The sequence below is a fragment of the Schistocerca serialis genome, chromosome 2, assembly GCF_023864345.2.
Source record: "Schistocerca serialis cubense isolate TAMUIC-IGC-003099 chromosome 2, iqSchSeri2.2, whole genome shotgun sequence".
NCBI lineage: Eukaryota > Metazoa > Arthropoda > Insecta > Orthoptera > Acrididae > Schistocerca > Schistocerca serialis.
Genome location: NC_064639.1, coordinates 578738472 through 578761086, shown reverse-complemented (window position 1 = coordinate 578761086; position 22615 = coordinate 578738472). Strand labels below are relative to the sequence as shown.

The following is a 22615-nucleotide window of genomic DNA, read 5'->3' as shown; positions in this document are numbered from 1 at the left end:
TTCCATCTTACTGTTTAGCTAGGACCACTACATCGTCAGCAAATCTCAGGTTGGTGAGCCTTGTTCTGTTGTTCCAAATAATTTTGGACATAGCCATCTCGAGAACTGCTATAAATAATTTCGGGGATATAGGACCGCCCTGCTTTACTCCTTTTCCAATAGGAAATTCGCACTTGTTTTTGCCTATGTTGATAGATGCTACAGATGTATCATAAATGTTGCACAGTATGTTTATATATTTTGTTTCCACTTCTTACTCGGCCAGTGTTTGTATGACTGCAATGTGGCTGACAGAATCAAAGACTTTTTCGAAGTCAATGAAGGCTATGCATTGTGGCATTTCATACTCATTAGCTCGACTAATTACCTCACGTAGTGTGTTTATATAGTCAATTTCACTGAAAACACTGCGGAATCCAGCTTGTTCTATGGGCTGTGCAGTCTGCACTACCATTTTAATGCGATTTATCAGGACTTAAGTGAACACTTTATATATAACAGAAAGTAAGCTAATGGGGCGGTAGTTCTTCAGATCGTGAATACTTCCCTTCTTATGTAGTAAGATTATGTTTGCTTTGTTCCAGCAGGTTGGGATGCTGCCATTCTGTATACACGAAGTAAAGACTTTAGCCAGATGTTTCTCTGTTTCCTCCCCTGTAAGCTTGAGTATGTCAATTGCCAGACCATCATGACCCCCTGCTTTGCCATGCTGCATCTCGTTTATAGCTTTTCTTATTTCTTCGGGGAGGATTTTGGGGCTTCATCATCATATGCGTAAGATTTTCCTAGTGGTTCATGTGTTGGTTCATATAATTTACTATAGGAATTATTTATATGCTTTAGAATTTCTTCCTTTTCTGTTATGCGCCCATTATCACCGTCAATTACTATGATTTAGTTTTTACCAATCATAAGCTTTCGTTTAGCTTTCTCGCAGTTCCTTTTATTCTCTAATGCTAATTTCTGGTGTTTTCATTGTATTTTTATGTCGGCTTTCATGTCCTTCCTTATACACTTACACAGTTCTGAATATTCTATCTTGTCACAAGAAGTTTGAATTTTCATCTCTCGTCTTTTTACAGGTAAAGTTTTGGTTTCCGCCCTTAACTTTCCTGGTTGCTTAGTAATGGTTGTCAGTCCACCTATTTGTTCTGCAGTTTCCATTATCGTTTCAGCTATATTTTCTTCTGCTGACTCTTCTAATCTCACTCGAACGGCATACTGAAAATCCTTTTTCCTTTCGTTTAATTTATCCATACCTAAAATTTCTTTTTTCTGTCTTACTAGTTTTCTTCCTTCTTGTTGAGTATTAATGTTTATTTTCGCTCTTACCAGTCTATGGTCGCAATCAGTATTAAATGATTTAAAAGTGAAACATCTTTGATTATTTTGGTGTGATCTGAGATGATAAAATCTATTTCATTGTGGGTCTCATGATTTGGGCTTCTCCATACGCATTTTCTGTTATGGTGTTTCTTAAAAAAGATGTTCGTGATGAATAATTTATTTTCTTCCGCAATTTGAACTAGCCTTTCAACCCTTTCGTTCTTCTCATCGATTCCTTGGCAGTCTACTGAGACGTCACCCTGTTTTTTGATACCAATTACCAGTTTAAAGTGGCAATCTCCTCCTTTGTTATGTGGATTCTTTACTTTTTGGTAAAATACTTCTACTTCATTATCCGAATTGCTTGCTGTAGGAGCGTATACTTGGACTATATGTAGTTTGTATCTTTTTGATATTTTAATATCAAGCCTTGCTAATCTACTTGATGTTCCTTCTATTATATAATATATTATATACAGTCTTAAATACATTCAAGCCTCATTTTAAGCAAGGGAACCGACACAGCCACAAGGCCGTACGAAACTTCATCTAACACTTCCTGCAAGTAAAGAAACACAGCGTCCGCCTAAGCTCCGCTGCCTTCTACTTTCTGGATCTCATGAATGAACACACCATGCTGGATATCAAACGACCGGCGCTTACGGAAACCGTTGTGGAGCTATTGTGGTAAAGCGTACAGAGTTACCGTGTAAAAATAATTGAAGGAATGCACTTTTCTGTCTCAAGAACGAATGGTCTAATAAGTGAATAAACCATAAAAAACACTCATTCATTCCAGGGCTGGCATGAACTATTTCCCTTAGCATACACATATGTGGAATGGTTGTCCCCAGATGGGAGTGTGATGTTTGTTTATTCAATAGGCAATGTAACACCCTGCCTTGATGGCTTTTTATTATATAAACTTTAAAGTTTTACTCATTGCGGCTTAAGATATCTTCAGGCCAGATAAAAAGATGCAAATGAGAAGTAGTTACCACACAGAGCTCAAAATGTTACATTTACTGTAGAATAAATAAAGCTATAGACGTAACAAAATGTACTATGGACTAATGTGACTGAGGAACCACCTTAAAATATGACGCAATATTATAAAATGACTGTATGCCTAACACTAAAACTATAAGATGCTCTATACGAAAGCGTTTTTGCGCTGACGCAATCTAACGGCCACAGTTTGGTTTACTTACAGCGGTCTATGTCACAAAAAGTAGCTTGAATCCACGATGTTCTTGTACACTGGAATATTTGACGAGATACTGTGTAACGATGTCCTCTTAATTTGTAAAATTTGCTTTCATGTACGTATATGTAATACTTTGTGCTCCGTAAGATAGCTACTTCTCATATGTGTCTTTTTATCTGACGAATTCTGAACGTGGCTTAAAGCGAAACGAGTAAAATTGTAAAGTTTATATAATAAAATTCTATGAAGACCGAATACTGCATTGTCTAATACTATATTATAATCACGGATTGTTTTAATGCCTTTACTGCATTCATTGACAATGGTACATGAGGGGTCAATGCGTCGCAAAATGTACCGATGGTTTGGAAATGACAGTTCTCATTTAAACTCTCAAGATTGTCCGTAGAAAATTGTACACTTCGTAGCCTTTTAACAGGTTTCAATGCTTGCAGCAGCTGTAATGCAAGTGTAAACATTTTTGAAGGTCTCGGTTCGAAGCTCATATGGAACACTGGGAAGTCGCCTATGAGAGACGCATTCAGCTTCACTTGTCATGGGCGACCACTATGAGCCTGTCCGCCTGCGCGAAACTGTTGTATAATTCGCTTATTGACAATTGCGATAACGGTTAGTTCCATGGCTTTTGAGTGTCATGTATGATTTGAATAAACCTATAAGAACAAACTGTGCTTTCTGTCACAGTCATCAATGAGCTAAATATCAATATTACCTGGAACACACTGGCAAAAAATATACTTCAGTTCCTATTCGTATTCAGAAGAAATGTGATGCAAATCTCTCTATGGCCATCCAGGCGTAGGTTCCCGTGATTTCCTTGAACCACTCCAGGTGAAAGTTGGCTGGTTGTTCCATTAAGGCCGCGGCAAATTTCCTTCACCGTCTTTGTGTAGCCAATCTCCAGCAACTTTGATCGTCGAGAAACAGTAATAGTACTGTCTCAAAATTTAATTTGTTAAACAGTAACATCGCGCGAAAATGCTTGGTAATTTGTTTCGTGGCGCTTGGAATCTTGAGTCACGCTGCTGCTCTATGGCATTTGGACAATTTACGAAAGATTTTAATAATTCTTAGTGTTATTCGTTAACATTCTGAACTTATAACTAATAGAACACAATGAAATACAATTTTGAAAAATGATAAAAGACAGTGGCGAGAGATGGAAACGATCTTATCAGTAAGGGTATGAAGGAGCCCCTGGACTACTAATGAGCGGGGAAGACAAAAACTGCCGCAGTGTTATGGCGAAGTTCCAAAAGTAAAAACCGCAGCTAGTCATTGACAGAACCGCTTCAATGATTATAAGTTAAATATACGGTATTGAGCAATGAGTGAAGATGTTTCCATTGACAATCAAAATAACTTCATGAACCAGCGTCCTTACTATGCAACACACATTGGAGCCATTTATTTTTCTTTGGTTTTGAATTTTGATTCAAGAGTGGATACGATGTCACTGAAGATTATATTTTACCTTGTTCTGTTTTGAGAAATGTTAATTGAATATAGAAAATACAGTACTTCTTGCAAATATACCGGAGCTTCAGTGGGTGGCGCATCAAAAAGAATCGTCAAGTAGAAAAGACAAGACTAGTGATACAGTCAGCCTGACTTTGTGCGGTTTGTCACGGAAAGTTTTTTTTCTGTCGGCAGCCACACAACAGCACCGGTGCAGAAACTATGCTGCTTACGTTATCGGAGATAACACACCGGTAGTTAGCCGCTTTCCAACGCATATTCACGGGGGACAACTACTCCCGTGACCTGTAGGCAGTCCCGTGTATTGCTCGTAACCTAACAACGGGCAACAAATAAAAATTCCCGTCGTGTATTGTCTGTCGGCCATCACACGTGTGGGTGCAGAGAAGGCGCTCGAGCTACGTGACACGCTGGGTTTTACGTTCGCAACCGGCTTACGGGGCAATTGCCGATCATTATTTGAAAACAAAATGTTGTTGGCGAATATGTGGTATGTTACACATGAAATCGTTACCACGATTTCAGTCTAGATTCATTGGTGGTTCCATTGTGTTCTTCTAAACAGTGGGCTAATAGTGTTGCGTACAAAACTACTCGGATGGACGATTATTCAAAAGGCTGAATTACAAATTAAAAGCATAAAATTCGCATAGCTCGTTTTCCGTGTTTCAGCTTCTTATTTACGTTAGAACTATACAATATTTATTGCAGAGAAATAAAGAACTTCAAACTGACAGGAAAACAGTAGGTGATTTGATGCCGTTTGTTGACCCGAGAGAGTTACTTGTACTTAAAAAAAAATGAACCGTTCCGCGCGGATGTAAGCAGCCCAAGACGAAGAAACCAGATGAGACGACAAGTTACTAATGTATTCTTCATTGTAAGCCATACCTTCTCTCTTATGTAGTTTTCTTAATTCTGTTAAAGATGTTAGAACTTCCGGTTCCTTCACGTACATTACAAAAGTGTTTAGGTAGACCTAGGCGGTTGACAGTGTCAGAACATTTCTTATGCTATGTAATCTGAGCAGTTACGTTCTTCAGTGGCACAACAACTGGAAACGCTATCCGTCCCTGCAGTATCAGTAGTTGTTTTACGGTTGGTCAACTCATATGTCATTCTGGAACGATCACGTTCAGTGCAACAGAATACACGTTACTTATCGACTGAAGCAAGAGAAAACAAAGTGCAAAGAGAGGCATTAAGTCACTTTTGAGGTGACTACGCAAAAAGTGGACTGAGAAAGCATCGCATAGACTGTCCCTGTAAAACTTCTAGGTGAAAGGTATAACGTAATGTTATTGACTACCAACGGATATTCTTTCAGCAAGGAGAATCTTAACAAATTTGACCATTAACAATAATGTATTAAAGGCTCCTCCTTTTTGCAAGAACACAATTTTGTTCTATTCCCCAAACATATTTGACAACATTTGCAGTATTTTTAATGGGCTTTTCTTTTATTGCTTCTGAAAGATATACATAAAAAAATTTATGTGGGTTAGGAATGTGGATATATTGGCATCAGAGTTACATTCTGTTGTTTAGATTAGAAACTTCAGCTAGAGTTTACATTTTGTTACATTTTGAGCACTCTATGGCTTCAAATGAAGTCCGCCGCATTTCTATATTAATACAGCGTGTCATCTGCAAGTAGGGCTGTTAGGGCAACATCTGTATTGACTTTTTTGCCTAGAGCGTAATCTCAAAACTAGTTATTTAGGTAAAAATTTGGCGCATGCGTCATTTGCGTGTACCATAGGTATAGTTAGCTTGTTCTGAGCTGTACTTAGTACATGGCCACTAAGTGAGTTGTTGTTTCTTTTATATTTAAAGCGACCGGTGGCCGTCAATAAAATTTCCTTAGTTTTTCTTTTGGAGATGTATCTCCTACGATATGGCATTTATAGACCGTGTGGTATTTTTGTAACAATGTTTATTTCCGTTCTTTTCTAACCCACTGACACATTCTCATTTCGCTGGTGTGTTACACCTACCGCACATTTACATTAGAGGTATGCTGTTGGCAGTCATTTGTCTCGCTATTTTGTTTACCATTGTTAGCTGCGAAATTTGCATTGGTTCAGTTGTATTTTCATTTGTGCGCGTGTGTGGGTGTTTACGCTTTTTGTGTGTTGTGTGATAGTTCACTTACAATGTTCAATATTGTTCTGTTGCAACGTAATGTTTGATCATTGATGAGTTTTTTGCTCCGTGTAACATCGTTATGGATATGAAAATTTTCTTCTTTTGTTAACAAATGGTAATGATGGTTAATGTACCTTAGGGTCTGTTTTAATGCCGGTAGGGCGGTTGTTATTTTCAACGAGGTGGTCTGCAAATGTGAGGAGTGTGCTATCACATTTCAGTGCTCTTAAATGTTCAGAGTTTCTTATCCTAAAACGTCTATATGTATGTCCCACATCCTGTGATTTGTAATGTTTGGAGGTTAAATGACGTCTACCTGCTTTGCCGCATTTATCTGAGATTGTGTTGTGTGTCTGTCATCTTTTCTGTTGTGTATTACTCGTGTTGTATGCCTCACGTATTCCTTGTTTTCTCATAATGTTTACTACTCTGTGGGTTACTTTGCCGTCAAATGTCAATGTGTGCCATGTGTTGGTGTACCTTTTATGTCGTTCTCCGCTTTATAATTTGCTGTTTTATGGTCCTGTCATATTGTTGTGGGTGTATTGTATCAGCTGCATTTTTATTTGAAGGTTTAATTTTTTACTGTCTCTAGTTTGCAACAAAATAATGGCAGTTCGAATACCGGTCGAAGTCTTATGATGCTGAATCCACTAACTAATGCGAGCGAAGTGACACATTGGCTATCACATTAGATTCGTACTTGGTAGGACCACGGTTCAAGTCCCCGTCCGGCCATCCACATTAAGGCTCTCCTTTGTTTGCATAAATCGATTACAGAAGATGCAGTGATTATTCATTTGTCTAGAACCCGACTTATTACGTTCTACATCCTCGTCAGTTCTACATTTGTATTCTATTTCTATTGAGTCTGTCTAGACTGAACGTCAAATTCTAATAGTCCATTTTCGGTTATGCGATTGCAAAATATTATTCACTTCTATCATTTTATGACAGCGAGAATGTTCTTTATTCGTTATCAGTCTTAGATGGTACCTAGATTGACGCAGCATTTACCTGACATACCGGCATTTCGACTTCACTACAAATCGTGGACGGCGTACACTCAACATTTAAAATAAAATACTACTCTATATTGCTAGTAACCGATCAGCGAAGGATTTTATCTTCTCGTTATTTAATTTTCATCATTGTTTGTGAAATAACAATCGATATCCGCTGAAAAAATGACCTCTGGTATCCCCTTTCAAAATATCAGTGTTTAACTTGTGTTAGGTGCTTGGACTATCACGGCAGTATCAGAAGAAGAGCATTTCATGAGTCAAAGAAACAGTACATATTCGTAATATTTATAAAACTACAATTATCTTGATTGTGTTACCATGGGGGTTCATGTAAACGTCTTTTTGCATTTCCCAGCGACTTACTACACGCTAAGCTTTTCCTGTCAGTTAAGTGACGTACACATCAGTGGTGGTTTTTTTCCTTGAAAAATATCAGGGTGGGTCATGAATCCATATGTGTGGGTGGACAGATTCTCAGCTCGGAGAAAGACTAAAGCGCGCTACATCTCATACGATGTGTCATAATAAAACAATTTCGCGTTTAAAGAAAACTTCGCTCTAAGGCTTTTAATGTTTTAATTTACCAGAAAATTTCATTCGAATTTCATACTGCGAAGAAGAGCTATGTTGGTTGAAACACAAAAGTCACTAAAGAGGTCTCAGAGAGTACTGTTCGAAAATGAAAATCAGTGCCGAACGGAAAGCAATACGCAACGGGGGCAACTTCACCTATTTTAGGATGTTTGTAGGTACAATAAACATGAAAATGAAGTCACACGGGGAAAATAGTAGAAATGGTGTGTACTGTATATTTCTTCGTATTTGTGGTGACACGTAGTTCACATAAAGCCAGATTGGCTGAACAGTTACCTCTATTCATTTCGAAACTGGGGTGTATTTTTTGGTATTTGTATTTTGAAAGTGGACTCCAAGCAAGTAATGATATCTGCTGATTTGCACTAGCATGGAACGACAGTAAAGCTTGTATCGTCAGTAGCTCAGTTATAGTATTGTAATACTTTGAGTATTGGTATTTACCTTATTTGTTTTAAATAGCAATGTCTGCACCCTACCGTAGTGATACTGTTATTCAGCGACCATAGCCTAGTGACGGTCAAGATTTAATTTAATGCTGTCTGAACAGTGTCATTGTAGTTCACTTCACCGCGTATTAGAAACTTAAAACAATAATCGAGAGAAGAAAGTAAGGCGCAATATTTTGAGGGCAGATGATCTATGTTGAACTCGTAGTAGAGAATCTACCAGTCGTCTATTGATTTGACTTGTTTCCTTCTTATTCCTTTTCACCACCATAAACTCCAAAAATATTCGCCTCTTTGTGCCCTCTTACGGTCCAGAATCCTTATCTTGATAACTTAAACAATACTTCTTTTGTATATATCGGGCGGCCGGAGTGACCGTGCTGCTCTAGGCTACAGTCTGGAGCCGAGCGACCGCTACGGTCGCGGGTTCGAATCCTGCCTCGGGCATGGATGTGTGTGATGTCCTTAGGTTTGTTAGGTTTAATTAGTTCTAAGTTCTAGGTGACTGATGACCTCAGAAGTTAAGTCGCATAGTGCTCAGAGTCATTTGACCCTTTTTTTGTATATATCGCGCTGTATATGGTAAGTAAAATAAGACATTTATGACTGTAATGACATTTCAAAGCAATGACGATGGTTTTACGAATGGAAGCGTTTGGCTTAAACTATCTGATTCATAACAGCAAATTCAGCCGTTATTCACGTGAAATACTTTACTGTGAATTAGAGTTATTTGAGGTGATACATTCTTGCCTTCCTCCACATAGTCTGTTACTGAGGGGATCTAGAGTTTAATTTGCAGTCGGATGTTTATTTCTTCACACATACACAAGACTGGTCAAAGATATAAGTCATATAAAATACTAAAAAATCTCTAGGAGCAAATGGACACAGAACCCAAGACCTTGAACCGGCTTTAGCTGAAAAGGTTTACATTCACTCGCTTACACCACACTTCACACTGTATTATTGTTTACATCGTTATTCCTTACTGAGGCGCAATAAGCGTAATAACTCATAATTAATGTTTTTACTTTCTTTTTTTCCCAATTGCTTTTTATTTCTTCTGCGAATGTTTTCCCATACTTTCTCGTGTGCAGCGTCTATTTAATCTATTTCGTATAAACCACAAACTACCACTTATTATTTTGAATTAGTTATATCGAGTATAATGCCTTCTGTAAAGCGTATTTCTCTTTCAGTTTTAAGTAGTCGGTACTTCTTACATTTCATTAAAAAGGAATTGGTGAGAATTTGCTTAGGCTAGAATTTTTCATTCTTGTAAGTTTTTATTAAATTTCAATCGCCTCGTTATAAAAGCGTCTGTTATTTTCTAGAATGATGGTGCATTTCAGAGGATTTTCTATTCGTCCGGACATACCAAAAAAAGTTTCATATGACTTTTTCGCCTTGCCTGATTTTTAATCTTCAGCTAACGAGGTGTCTCTAATGGTGGACGTCTGTGCCATACTGCCTCTCCTGCCCTGCAATTTTTTTAAGCCTGCTGTGCCTTCTTTATTGAGCGGAAATCGACACACACACCATCACTCGCCTTTCTGCTTATATGAAGTCAAAAACAACAAAATGACGGTTGCAGGTAGGAGAGGCAGAACGACACACAAGCAGACCTCACATACTTATAAAATATTTATGCAAAATTTACATTTGATAATGAGAACAAATTCTCGTAACGCGTCGTACTAGATAAGAAAAATTGCAACTGACGCAGTGTTTCATTGTTTAGATATGAAAGACATAGTTGCTGATTTTCAAAAAACATCGAGTACGATCAATGAAATTAAGAAATAAATAAGTTTATGTCATTATCTGGTGTGCAACGACTGACAGCAGACAATCATGCTCTCTCTGTCTGATATACATGGTTTGTAATTCCACATAATGATGATTATTTTTATAAAGCAGTTACTATTTACGAAGTACTGTAAAACTTGCCTCTGCAATTGGTACTGCTCAAAGATTTTAGGTCCTATTGCACATGGTCTGAAAATGCCATTCGAAGCCGTTCCGACGTTATCCTTTCTACCGCCAATGACACACATGTCGCGCGCCCTACACTCAAATCCATCGAGCCATCCATGTGACTTGCTGTGACCTCATTCTACTCCGTTCACAATACTATCTATTTCAGGATCATATGACTCCATCTTCTAGCACAAGGGATCTTTAGCAGCTGCCTGGAGTCATATGACCTAGAAATCGATAGCATTTTAGGACTAACATGCACTCGACGGCGAAAGTCAGTTTCTGAAGATCGATTTTTGTCCAGGGCAATGGTGTATCTGGTGTACAAGATTGCTTGCATTTTTAAAATTGTTCGTTTGTTACATGAATAACCCGTCCATCTCATATTATTCTGTGACATAGCGTATAAATTTACTGATGAGATTCACGTGTCCTACTACGTGTACTATAAACTGCTGTAGACTGTATTTTCAGATAACGTAATAATATTCTAAATTTTTACTTATTTACTTAGAATACATGTTATAAACAGTCAGAAAGTCCCAGAACTGTTTTTAACATAAAAGTTCTTGTAAGAAACATATTCAGATATGAAGATGGTTCGTGTGAAACCGAAACTGGTTACAATCTTAAAACCACAGGAACTTCAGACGCACGACAGAATCTGTTGTACGAACCATGATTGCGAAATTTCTTGGCAATGTTGATAGTTTTCACATTAGGTCTGTCTATATGCAACCGAATAAAACAAATTTAACTATGCCACACGTGTTACGCCTTTATTTTTTTGAAAAGTCTCATCAGTGGCCTGATATATTCTTATATATTAACGTGTACGTTATTTTGCTTTACGTACTATAAACTGATGTAGACTGTATTTTCAGGTGAAAAACAGTTCTAGCGCTTTCTGTGTTTTTGTAGCGTAATAATATTCCAAATTTTTTCTTATTTACTTGGAATACAGGTTATAAACAGTCAGAAAGTCCCAGAACTGTTTTTAACGTAAAAGTACAGTGTTAAGTACGTAAAACAAAAAATATATAGAACTGGTTTCTTTTGTGTCTGTTGATCTCTATTTTTATTTCAATATGACGCTCTGGCCAACGCCACCCAGCTTTAGATCTATTCAAAAACAAGCATAAATCACAATTGTGTTCTAATTCTGTGTTTACAAAAACTAAAAAACTTTTAATGTACTTACAATACAAGTTGTATCACACCTCGTAGTTACAGAGTAACGCATCCTAACGGAGTAATCAAATCAGTGTCATATTCTAAAACCATAGTTGCATCAGCCAGTTTATATTAAAACTCGAAAAGAAATTTGATATGTGCAAAACGCCTGTAGCGTTAAAGAATTCCCTCTGCACGCAATGCTGAAGCAATTCATACATAAAACTTTGCAAAACGTTATACATAAAACGTTATTGAGAATTGCCTAGCTTTAAAAACCTACTCAATAAAAAAATATTAAAAATTTTTAATAGAAACTTGTTTAGTGCAAAACTCTTGTAGCATTAAAGAGTGCCCTCTATACGCACTAACAAATATAAAATCCAATACTGAAATAATTGATACATAAAATATTCCAAGCCAGTATGCACAAAACATTAAAGAAGATTTCCAAACTTTCCTCTTCAAGATTTTGTGTTTAACGCTTTAGAATATTTTATAAATGACACAATTCAGTACTGTATTTTAGATCCGTCAGTAAGGGTACAGGGCATTTTGTAACGCTACAAGTGTTCTGCAGCAATCGAATTTCCTTAAAAATTCTACTATAACGCGACTGCATGCAGCTATGATTGTAGCATATGAGTGAGACCTAATTGTTCCGTTATGACAGGCTCCTCTGTAGATACAACGCGCGAAAGTTTTACAACTTTTATATTGTAATTAGAATAAAGTTTTTTAGTTTCTGTGAACACGTGATTAGAATACAATCGTAATTTAGTTTTATTGTTTAACAGATATGAATATGGGACGGATTCGACATCTATGTCTTCATGTACATTTACATACATACTCCGCAAGCCACCTTACTTTGCGTGGCGGAGGGTATCTTGTACCACTGTTAGTCATTTCCTATTTCGTTCCACTCGCAGATAGAGCGAAGGGAAAACGACTGTATAAATGCACCCAAAACCGGTCGTTACAAAATGAAATTTGGGATAGACAGACAGAAAAATCGACAACTTTGCATAAATAAGGATCGCGGATAACTCCCTGTGACAAATATGCTCCGTTTGATAAAATAATAAAAACATAAATATGGATACGTTACAGGCCACTGGTGCTGCTTACAAAAATTGTAGGCGAAAAGCATATGGGTTGACAAAATTGGTTTTATTGAGCTGAGTGTAGACGGACCTGACGTGAAAATGTGAACGTTATAAGCCGGCCGGAGTGGCCGAGCGGTTCTAGGCGCTTCAGTCTGGAACCGCAAGACCGTTACGGTAGCAGGTTCGAATCCTGCCTCGGGCATGGATGTGTGTGATGTCCTTAGGTTAGTTAGGTTTAAGTACTTCTAAGTTCTAGGGGACTGATGACCTCAGATGTTAAGTTCCATTGCTCAAAGCCATTTGAACAATTTTAGAACGTAATAACGTAACATACCATGCAATTGAAAAGGACAGCAAAAGTGAGTGAAGAGCAAATATGTCAATTTTTGTGAAGGATTTATAGAATAAAAATCCGTTTTCGTTGCCAATAATTTCTTAATGTATTGCACGACCGGATTAAAAAAAATGGTTCAAATGGCTCTGAGCACTATGGGACTTAACTTCTGAGGTCATCAGTCCCCTAGATCTTAGAACTACTTAAACCTAACTAACCTAAGGCCAGCACACACGTCCATGCCCGAGGCAGGATTAGAACCTGCGACCGTAGCGGTCACGCGGTTCCAGACTATAGCGCCTAGAGCCGCACGGCCACCCAGGCCGGCACCGGATTCGAAGCATAAAGCTTCATCTTCAAATAATTATGAGAAACTATATTTTATTTTCTGGGCATCCGCTACCGTTGAGAGGCATGATATCAGGAAGAATTCCGATAACAGCTGGCAAAATTGTTGTTTATTGAAACGCAACCGGTTTCGCGGCATAAAGCTGCATCATTGGGTGCAACGACCTCCAGACGCCATAGGCATACACGCATCGCTCCTAGTAAAAAATTTACTATTCAGTGAATAACGTCAGTACCATGGCGAACGGCAGGTAGCCCGAATATGCGGCTTTAGGCCGAAAAATATGTCGTGCCAGCGCAATTCTTCGTAAAATCGTGCAAATAATTATGGGAAAGCAAAGGTGTGGCGGCCGGGTCAATCAGTCATGGGGGTCGCACCCACGTCAAACAAACACGTGAGAGCGTCAGGCAGCAACCACAGCTCGCGACTGGATAACACGACACGGAAATGTGGTTGCCGGTCCGCGTTTGTTTAAGATGGTTGTGACCCCCATGACTGACTGACCCGATCACTGCACGTTTATGTTCCCAAATTATTTCATGGCACCTGAAGATGAAGCTTTACTGTTCGAAACCGTTCGTGGAATAAATTAAGAAGTTACTAGCAACTGAAGCAGATTTTTGTTATATAGACAAGTTCCTAGGTTGCGGATGTTAATTCGATCACATATTTTTTTGCGAAGGATGAAAATGCGGTGGACGCTACATTTGTTTGGCAAGGGCGGGTGTGTACGCGAGAGCCGGAGTGGTGGCTGGCGGTCGGCGAACCGCGGGCCCCGCGAGCTCCCCCCGCCCCGCGTGCTGCCCCTCCCCCCTCCCTGCTCCCTCCAGAGGCCGCAGCACGGGACGCGCCGGCGGCGACGCGCAGTAAGCCCTGCACTACCGCACTAGCCGCAGACGACCATGGCTGCCCGGCAGGACTATCTGCGCCTCTTCGGTAAGTCTCCGCGCTGCCGCCACGTGCTCCCACCGAGGCGCTAGGCGCGACGCCGCCGACTCGGTACACACGACAGGTGCTTACCTCTCACGTAGTTCCACGCCTCGCTACGCACATCACTGATCCTGGAAGGTGACGCACTGCCACGAATTCACTTCACAATCACTCTGGAGCTATCACTGACTGCGGCCGCGCGGTCGTCGCCCTCCGACGCGGCGACGTCTCCTCTCGGGGGAAGGCATCCCTTCGCAGCGAGTCGCGGAGCGGCCCGGCCGCGGCGGCGATCGGTCCTGCGACCTCCCGCCTCCGAACCCGGGGAAAAACTAGGCCCAGCTGGGCACGAGAAGAGAGATTGTTGGCCACTATCATCCCCCACTCCGGCCTTGCGGCGGTGATTATCGCGGGCGCGCGCGCTCGTTCGCCTCGGCGCGGGCTGCCTGCCGATAGCGGGCCCGCACCGCAGCGCACCGCAGCGGGTGCAGCCCGGCGAGCCTCACGTACGACAGCGTCCCGCCACCGGCCGCGGCCGCCGCTCCCGCCGCAGGCAGCATTTATCTGCCGCGATAAGCGGCTTTACTTCGCCGTAAAACGGAAATTTGCTGCCGCCCGCGGACAACGGCGGAGCGCGCCGCGCCGGTTGCTCGAGTGCTCCCAGTTCAGGCGGCGGTCGACAGGCGAGGGTCGCTGGCGCCGGAGCCTGCGGGGTGGCGCTCTACCGTATCTTCCTTCGTCGTCGGCGTTGTCGTTGTTGCCGTGAGGCACCGTAATAACAAGTGGAAAGGCGCGTCGATCTTAGAGCGTGAGATATGGTAACCTGAAGTCATTGACAACACACAACAGCCACGGTAGCACCTGATTCCAGAATAGCTGCAGTAGTTAGGATCTACGAACTACCCCCTCTTGACCAGGTCCTCAAAATTTAACTCGCAACGAGATCCCTTCGAAGGAAATTGTCATAACGATCGTCTATAAAGGCTTCGTACAACGATAAGAAATGTTACAGTTTATGGAATAATAACAAATATGACCAACTGTCTCGTTTCTTCTGTTTTATCTAACGTAACTTTGTTCACAGTTTTATTTCGCATTCACCACTCATTCACATTCTGATGCGGAGTATATGCGAGTGCCTGAACCCTAACTCCCAAGTTCCATCGAAACCCTTTGATGAACAGTTTTGGTTGCTCGACACCAACAGTCAACGATAATGACACAGTTTTTCTCCTTTTCATAAACTGGAATCCGCTCTCCGCGAAATAATTAAAAAAGAAAAAAACGGTCTCAATACCGCGTCCCTCGTGAGATGCGTATAGAATTATCCCGGAATTGACCGCCCTGTAGGTGTACTCAATTTCATGACCACACTTCGCTATCCGCGATTTCGTGTAACTAAATGTCCTTTTGTTACTCTGATTGTATACCGTCGTTATTTAAAACTCGCCCCCATATTTTTTCACTACGCACAATTAGCACTTCTTTTCTTGTTTATTTCTAAGAGTAAACGAAAAACGACGCCGTATCATCGGCTTCGTCGATATAAGGAAAAACACCTCAATATGCCCAATTTTATCTCCTCTTATAAGAATGGCTACCTTACTCATTAGTCTACTACATATTATTTCCAATAACACTAAACAGGTATCGCCGTTATATTTTAATTGTATTCAAAAGCATGTTATTATTATTATTATGACCGACCAAATCGTAACAAATCGCGCGGCGTGCGTTTTTAACGATAGCTTTACACTCGCCCAGCCTTTATTCAAGCAATATTATATATAAATATACAGACAGGACCAAAAGATCGATCTCTCTACCGTAACCAATAGAGGCAAATACGCTATTCAAGTTCCGTTACATGTATCTTGACTGCTATTGTTACAGCGCCCCGACTCACTGCCAGTTCTTACGCCCCGCAAATATAATTTTCCTCGACGCCGTTTTATAACTCTTTCTAAACGGTTTTATTCGAATTAATCCCGACCGTGGAAGCCTACCAACTTGAACTGGTGTACTTCGTTTCGCTCTTCTGCTACTGAGTTCGGACGTGTTCCTCCCAATGACTTTTGTGCTGCCAGTTGTAGGGTTTCAGAGCGCTGGAACCCAGAATCCAGGAGTTCATCTTCCCCACAGGTCCCGCAAAATACGGTTGTTCACTTTTACGGCCAGCAAAAATACGGATCGGACAGGTTTACGCGACCTCGTTCTGATGATGACAGACGATTCACCGTGCTTTTGTTCACTACTAGGCCTCCGTAGACATTCTATAACAGGCTTCTGAATATCTGCGACACTCAGGCTTCCCGCGAAAAGGAACTCAATGACAGATCTCTGCTGGGAACGCACCTTCGTTCTTCGACCAGAGATACTAGTAGACTGGCCTTGCTGTGCAGAAGCTATAGGGCTGGTGTGGCTCCAACATAAGCCACGTGACTGTTGGCAAAACGCGGCGGGATTTCAAATCAGCGGTCTGCCATCCTATGTATGTATCGTATTTTACCCACATTTCTCAATTGACTGCCAAACGCTTCCAACAAAAATTACTTTTTTATTTGCGAAAAATTATGTCAGAACTAAATTTGACCTGGACTTGTTCACAGTACCATTTATAAAATCTAACAAATACATCGAACGCCCCTCTGGTGGGCAGCGGGACGAAATTACTATAAACTGTCGATTAAAGTAAAATGTCGTTAAAATTCTTTTAAACAGTAAGAGTGGGCTCGTGTCAAAACTTTAAATATTGGATTCACCGCGTTTTGAGCTCTAGTCACATATAAAAGAAAATGGGTTATAGGAATTATGTCAACTATAGGTGCCAAAATTGTAGACTTTAGGAGTAGGTCCATTTTAGAGAATCAATTTTAGGTGCACTTCAAAGGTTCAGTTCCTACTATTTTTACAAAAGTTTAAACTATCAGTTTAAAAAAAAAGATATTTTAGATGAGAGGTGAGACTTTGAAGTTTCAGAAAATAATTTTGGAGCCTACATTTATTTAATATTAATAGAAGGTAGAAAAAAATTCTCTTCATGTGTCGACTATAGGTGCTCTTATTATAATCTCACTTGTATATACAAAAAGGCGTGTATGTACAGATGGCTTACAGTTTTTCCGTTTCAGGGCCTGTATCCAAATACGTCTTCGGTTTTCGTCCTTACGGAACCTATGAGTAGGAACGAGAAACAGTTATACTTACTTCTGTAACCGAATTATCACAGATACTTTCCAAAATGTAATATGAGTCTGACATTACAGGCATTACTTTCAACACTTTAATTTACGTTATACTCTATTTCAAGTGTAAAAAACGTATAAAAGTCACTTCCGCAGATTTAAATAAACGCATCTGCACTATCATACACGTGAAATGTAATGCCATTTCCCCCGACAAAACGCTGAGTACAGCCATAAGCGCAACACGAATCAATCATGTTTTGCCAACATTCACGTGACTTTGGCCCAGAGATGTTGGAGCCACGAAAATGACGTCCGGGCCAGTCTATTATATTTATAGTCGAAGCCTTCGTTACAGACGCCATTTTCAAGGCTGCGTAAAGCGCCGCCACCTATCGCAACTTCATGAAACTATAAGGGCAGAAGCGGGAATATTCTACAATGTCCCACAACAAATTCCGCATTTTTTCAAGCGAAATTAGCCGAGAAAATTTTTTTTGCATTGCTTATTGAGCGCCCCTCGTATGTCCCTGACACATGAACGACAGTACCTGTAATGTCAATTTAGAATAGATTGCATTTCTGTGGCTTCCCCGTGGATACACCGGTTCCCGTGAGATCACCTAAGTTAAGCGCTCTCGGGCGTGGTCGGTACTGGGATGGGTGACCATCCAGGCCGCCATCCGCTCGTGATGTCAATTGAGGAGCTACTCGACCGAATAGTAGCGGCTTCGGTCAAGAATACCATCATAACAACCGGGAGAGCGGTGTGCTGACCACACGCCCCGCCTATCTGCATTCTCCACTGAGGATGACACGGCGGTCGGATGGTCCCGATGGGCCACTTGTGGCCTGTAGACGGAGTGGTGGCTTCCCCAGATCTTTCTCTTTGACAGTCGTACTTAAAGAAGCGTACTTAGGGATGCCCTCCGTCATCCCTGATCACCCGCCTTATCCTAACCCTCGAATTAAACGAAAATTTCCGTTCATTAACAACAATGTCACTCAACTATGCCTCAGTGCTGTTGTGTTCTTCAGTCCGAATATTGGTTTGATGCAGCCCTCTTCGCTCCTCTATATCGAGCAAAGTATCTCCGTCTCTGTATCATTACTGTAACCCCCATCCAGTTGAACCTGCTTACTGCAGTGAATCTGTAGTCTCCCTCAACAATTTTACCTCCCACACTACCCTCCATTAAGAAACTGAAGACTGATTGATACCACAACATTTGTCGAATCAACAGATCCCTTCTTCTAGTATGTTATGCTATAAATTTATTTTTAGGAAATAAGAAAAGCGATCAATCGCTAACAATCTGAATGTACTGCAGATCGATTTCAGCTACAGAATAGTCATAACCAGTGCATAAAACACCTGATGTGGTCACACTGACGTCAAGTTCAGGCGCATGTGGCCCACACTAAATACCGAAATGCACATGGCAGTCACTACAAAAGACACAGGTAGGGTACCCAAAGTGGTCGAGGCCTGAGTTTCGTGTTAAACTTCGACCACTTCGGTTCCACTAACTGTGTCTTTTATAATGATTGCTGTGTATATTTCTGTATTCAGATTGTGCTCTACATGAACTTGAATTTCACGTCAGTATGATCACATCGGGTGTTTTATGCTCTGGTGATGACTATTCTGTAGTTGAAATCGATCTGCAATGAAATTCAGACTGTTCGGGACTGAGCACTGTTCTTTCTTCCTCGAAATCCAACGGCTGCTGCACCACGGGACCTTATGGATTCCAACACAAAAAAATTTATTTTCTCCTCATTTCGAATCAGTACCTGCTCATTAGTTATCCGATCTAGTAGCACAGGGGTTTGATAAAAATATGGAACTACGGAGAGAAATTCATGCTTGAACGTACATCCAGATTCTAACCAAGCTTGCAGGTTGTGCTGTTGTATTTGACCACGAACAGCACCTTTTCAATGCCATCAATACTTTTCAAGTGTCAGTAGTGCTCATAGCAATGTCCTGCATAGCTGTGGCTGCACTATGTCGAGGGTAAGTGAATTTGATAGGTGATTCCATAAACAATCAAGTGGAAGAGTTTGGTGATTCAAGAGGCAAGTTATCTAAGATTTATACCGCATCCAGGGAAAGCACAAAAACATCACCCGCTCAGTAGTCACAACGCGGGCGAAACTGTGTGTTGAGTGATTGTGACAGAGGGTTATTGATGAGGATTTTGACGAAAAATAAGAGGATGACAGATGCAAAAGTCCCTGTAGAACTTCAGCACCAAAACAACACGAATAGAACTCCATAAATGCAGGGCGAGCTAGCACTGATCTGTGACGCAAATGCCGGTAACAGAAAATCGTAGTGGTGAAGCCATAAATCATGGACTCTGGAGCTGTGGAAGGAAGTCATTTGGTCCGATGAGTCTCGCTTCAGACTGTTCATAACTTCTGGCCGAGTTTACGTCCCAAGAGTGAACAATGGCGGAGGTTCGATTTTGATGTGGGCAGCCTTATCGTGGTATTCCATGAGCCCCGTGGTTACTCTGTGAGGTCGCGTTACTGCCAAAGATTATATGACCATTTTGGGTGGTCAGATCCATTCCGTGGTACGGTGTTCGTTCCCAAATAGTGGTGCTGTGTTGCGAGATGATAGGGCACCTGTTCACACTGCTTGCATCTCCCAGCATTGGTTTTGTGAGCGCAAGAATGACTTGCCACATCTTCCTTGAACACCACAGTCACCAATCTCAATATTATTGAGCCTCTGTGATCTACTTTGGAGAGAAGGGAGCTATCCACCTCCATCACCTTTATTTGAACTTAGCACTATTTTGCAGGAAGAATGGTGTAAGATTTTCTTGAAAACCTTACAGGAGGTGTATTTATCAATTCCGAGACAAGTGGAAGCTGTTTTGAACGGGAACTGTGTTTTTTATCCATATTAGGTACGGTAATGTTTTTTTCACGTATTTGTCCACACCAAAGGTTCCAGGCATTTTGCTCTGATTGTTGCTAGCATCATATTTAAAGTACCAGGCAAGCAGGTTGCTAGCCTTAGTTGCCCCGGGTCCCATTGAGGTTTACCCCTAACGGTTGAGGGACTAACCGGAGGATTTGGTAGTCTTTGCCGTCTGAGCACAAAGGTGACCACGACTCAGAACATGTCCGAGATTCCCAGCCTTATTCCAAAGTAACTTGTATCCTGACTGTCAGGACCACTTACTTGGCCACTCATGTATATCTCAGAGCTAGATCAGAAATGTAAGGACTATGGTATGAAGATTAGCATCTCCAAATCGAAAGTAATGTCAGTGGGAAAGAGATATGAACGGATAGAGTGCCAAATAGGAGGAACAAAGTTAGAACAGGTGGACGCTTTCAAGTACTTTAGAATGCATATTCTCACAGCATGGCAACATAGTGAAAGAACTGGAAGCGAGATGTAGCAAAGCTAATGCAGTGAGCGCTCAGCTACGATCTACTCTCTTCTGCAAGAAGGAAGTCAGTACCAAGACTAAGTTATCTGTGCACCGTTCAATCTTTCGACCAACTTTGTTATATGGGAGCGAGAGCTGGTTGGATTCAGGTTACCTTATCAATAAGGTTGAGGTTAAGGATATGAAAGTAGCTTGGATGATTGCAGGTACTAGTAGATGGGAACAATGGAAGGAGGGTGCCCACAATGAGGAAATAAAAGAAAAACTTGGAATGAACTCTATAGATGTAGCAGTCAGGGCGAACAGGCTTAGATGGTGAGATCATGTTACACGCATGGGAGAAGCAAGGTTACCCAAGGGACTCATGCGTTCAGCAGTAGAGGGTAGGAGTCGGGGTAGACCAAGGAGAAGGTACCTGGATTCGGTAAAGAATGATTTTGAAGTAATAGGCTTAACATCAGAAGAGGCACCAATGTTAGCACTGAATAGGGGATCATGAAGGAATTTTATAAGGGGTACTATGCTCCAGAGTCCAGACTAAACGCTGAAAGACATAATCAGTCTTAAATGATGATGATGGTGATGATGATGATGATGATGATTTGTCCACACCTGTGCATTCTTCAGGATTATCCGGAAGCAGCACATTACAAAAGCTTCTATTATATTCTTGTCTAAACTGTATATAGTCCAAGTTTCATTTCTGCACGAGGCTTCACTGCAAACAAATATCTTCCAAAAAGACTTAAATTTATATTCGAAATTTGGAAATTTCGCTTTTGTACACTTTTATTGCTATTTACAGTCGGCATTTTGTATCCTCTCTACTTCGGCCGTCTTCTGTTATTTTGCTACCCCAATAACATCTACTAAATTATCTATTCTAATTCCCTAACTGTCGCTCGATTTAATTCCGTAACTTTACACTCATTAAAAACCAAAAAAAATATTGGCACTACTGACAATCTGAGACTTATCCTTGACATACTTATCCACCAGTTTTCTCCCTTGACGACATGGAATTCGTATACTCTCAGCCAACGAACGTGGATTAATTATATCACTGATTCGCTTAATAATGAATCTTGAAACTGTGGAAGTAAGGCATTTGCGGGACTCTTGGAGCTGACACTTTTTTTATACGGTCAATATGATCTGTTAGTCCTTTTGAACATGGGACCTACGGTCACGAGCAATATTCAAGGATGGGTCGCATGAGTGTTTTTTAAGCAGTCTTTTATATAGACTGAGTGTATTTCTCTAGTGTTCTACCAATGAACCGAAGTCTGACATGCCACCTGCTGTACCTACGACTGAGCCAATGTGACTGTTCTATAGTGAATAATCACGTGTCAGCAACTATACAGAATTAAACAACAGAAAAAATACAGAGTCACAAAATTTGTAATTTTCTTGGGCGTACGTAAATATAATTATAACCTACGTTGTAGGAGCATTTAAACCAAAAGATCTGGTAGACACTGAATGCAGTTAGTTCTAGCTATTTAATCTGTTTGCAGTACCGTGGATACCTTGAACATCCTGTGTATTACAGGGGACGTTGCAGTTGGCAGGTATTACGAAGAACGTTAAGTCTGTGTATTTTAGAAGCGACGCCATAGTTGCAGAGATGTGAATATACATCCGTGCTTCGGTACGAGATATCTACTTGTCGTTCTTGTGGACTGATGCGAGACAGGTTAGTCTGACTAGTTGTACACATGAATTTTAATGTTTCCGATCTTTATGTTAACTCGATACTAATGACACTGCTGATGACATAGTAATAGGCGAATTACGCAACGAATTTACACAAACGCGATTTTTCACTTAAATGTATTGAAAACATGCATTATGTTCTACAAAATGTACACGGTATCTTTAGAAAAA

General features: G+C 40.7%; 2 protein-coding genes across 3 annotated transcripts in view; one reads left to right on the top strand and one right to left on the bottom strand.

The window, feature by feature from the left end:
• The window catches only part of LOC126457583 (uncharacterized), a 273738-nt gene that overhangs the window by 249644 nt on the left and 1479 nt on the right, over positions 1-22615 (bottom strand). The window contains exon 1 of one of the 2 annotated variants that reach the window (XM_050094009.1): positions 14218-14594. The exons of the other annotated variant lie outside the window; for it this stretch is intronic. The gene's annotated coding sequence lies outside the window, so the exon portion shown is untranslated. Of the gene's footprint in view, positions 1-14217; positions 14595-22615 lie in introns of those variants that run through there. 2 annotated transcript variants of the gene reach the window in all.
• Positions 14076-22615, top strand: part of LOC126456244 (transcription factor GATA-6-like) — a 536593-nt gene continuing 528053 nt past the window's right edge. Inside the window, exon 1 of the mRNA XM_050091996.1 lies at positions 14076-14133. Coding sequence (XP_049947953.1) covers positions 14100-14133 — 34 coding nt within the window. The 5' untranslated portion in view covers positions 14076-14099. The remainder of the gene's footprint in view (positions 14134-22615) is intronic.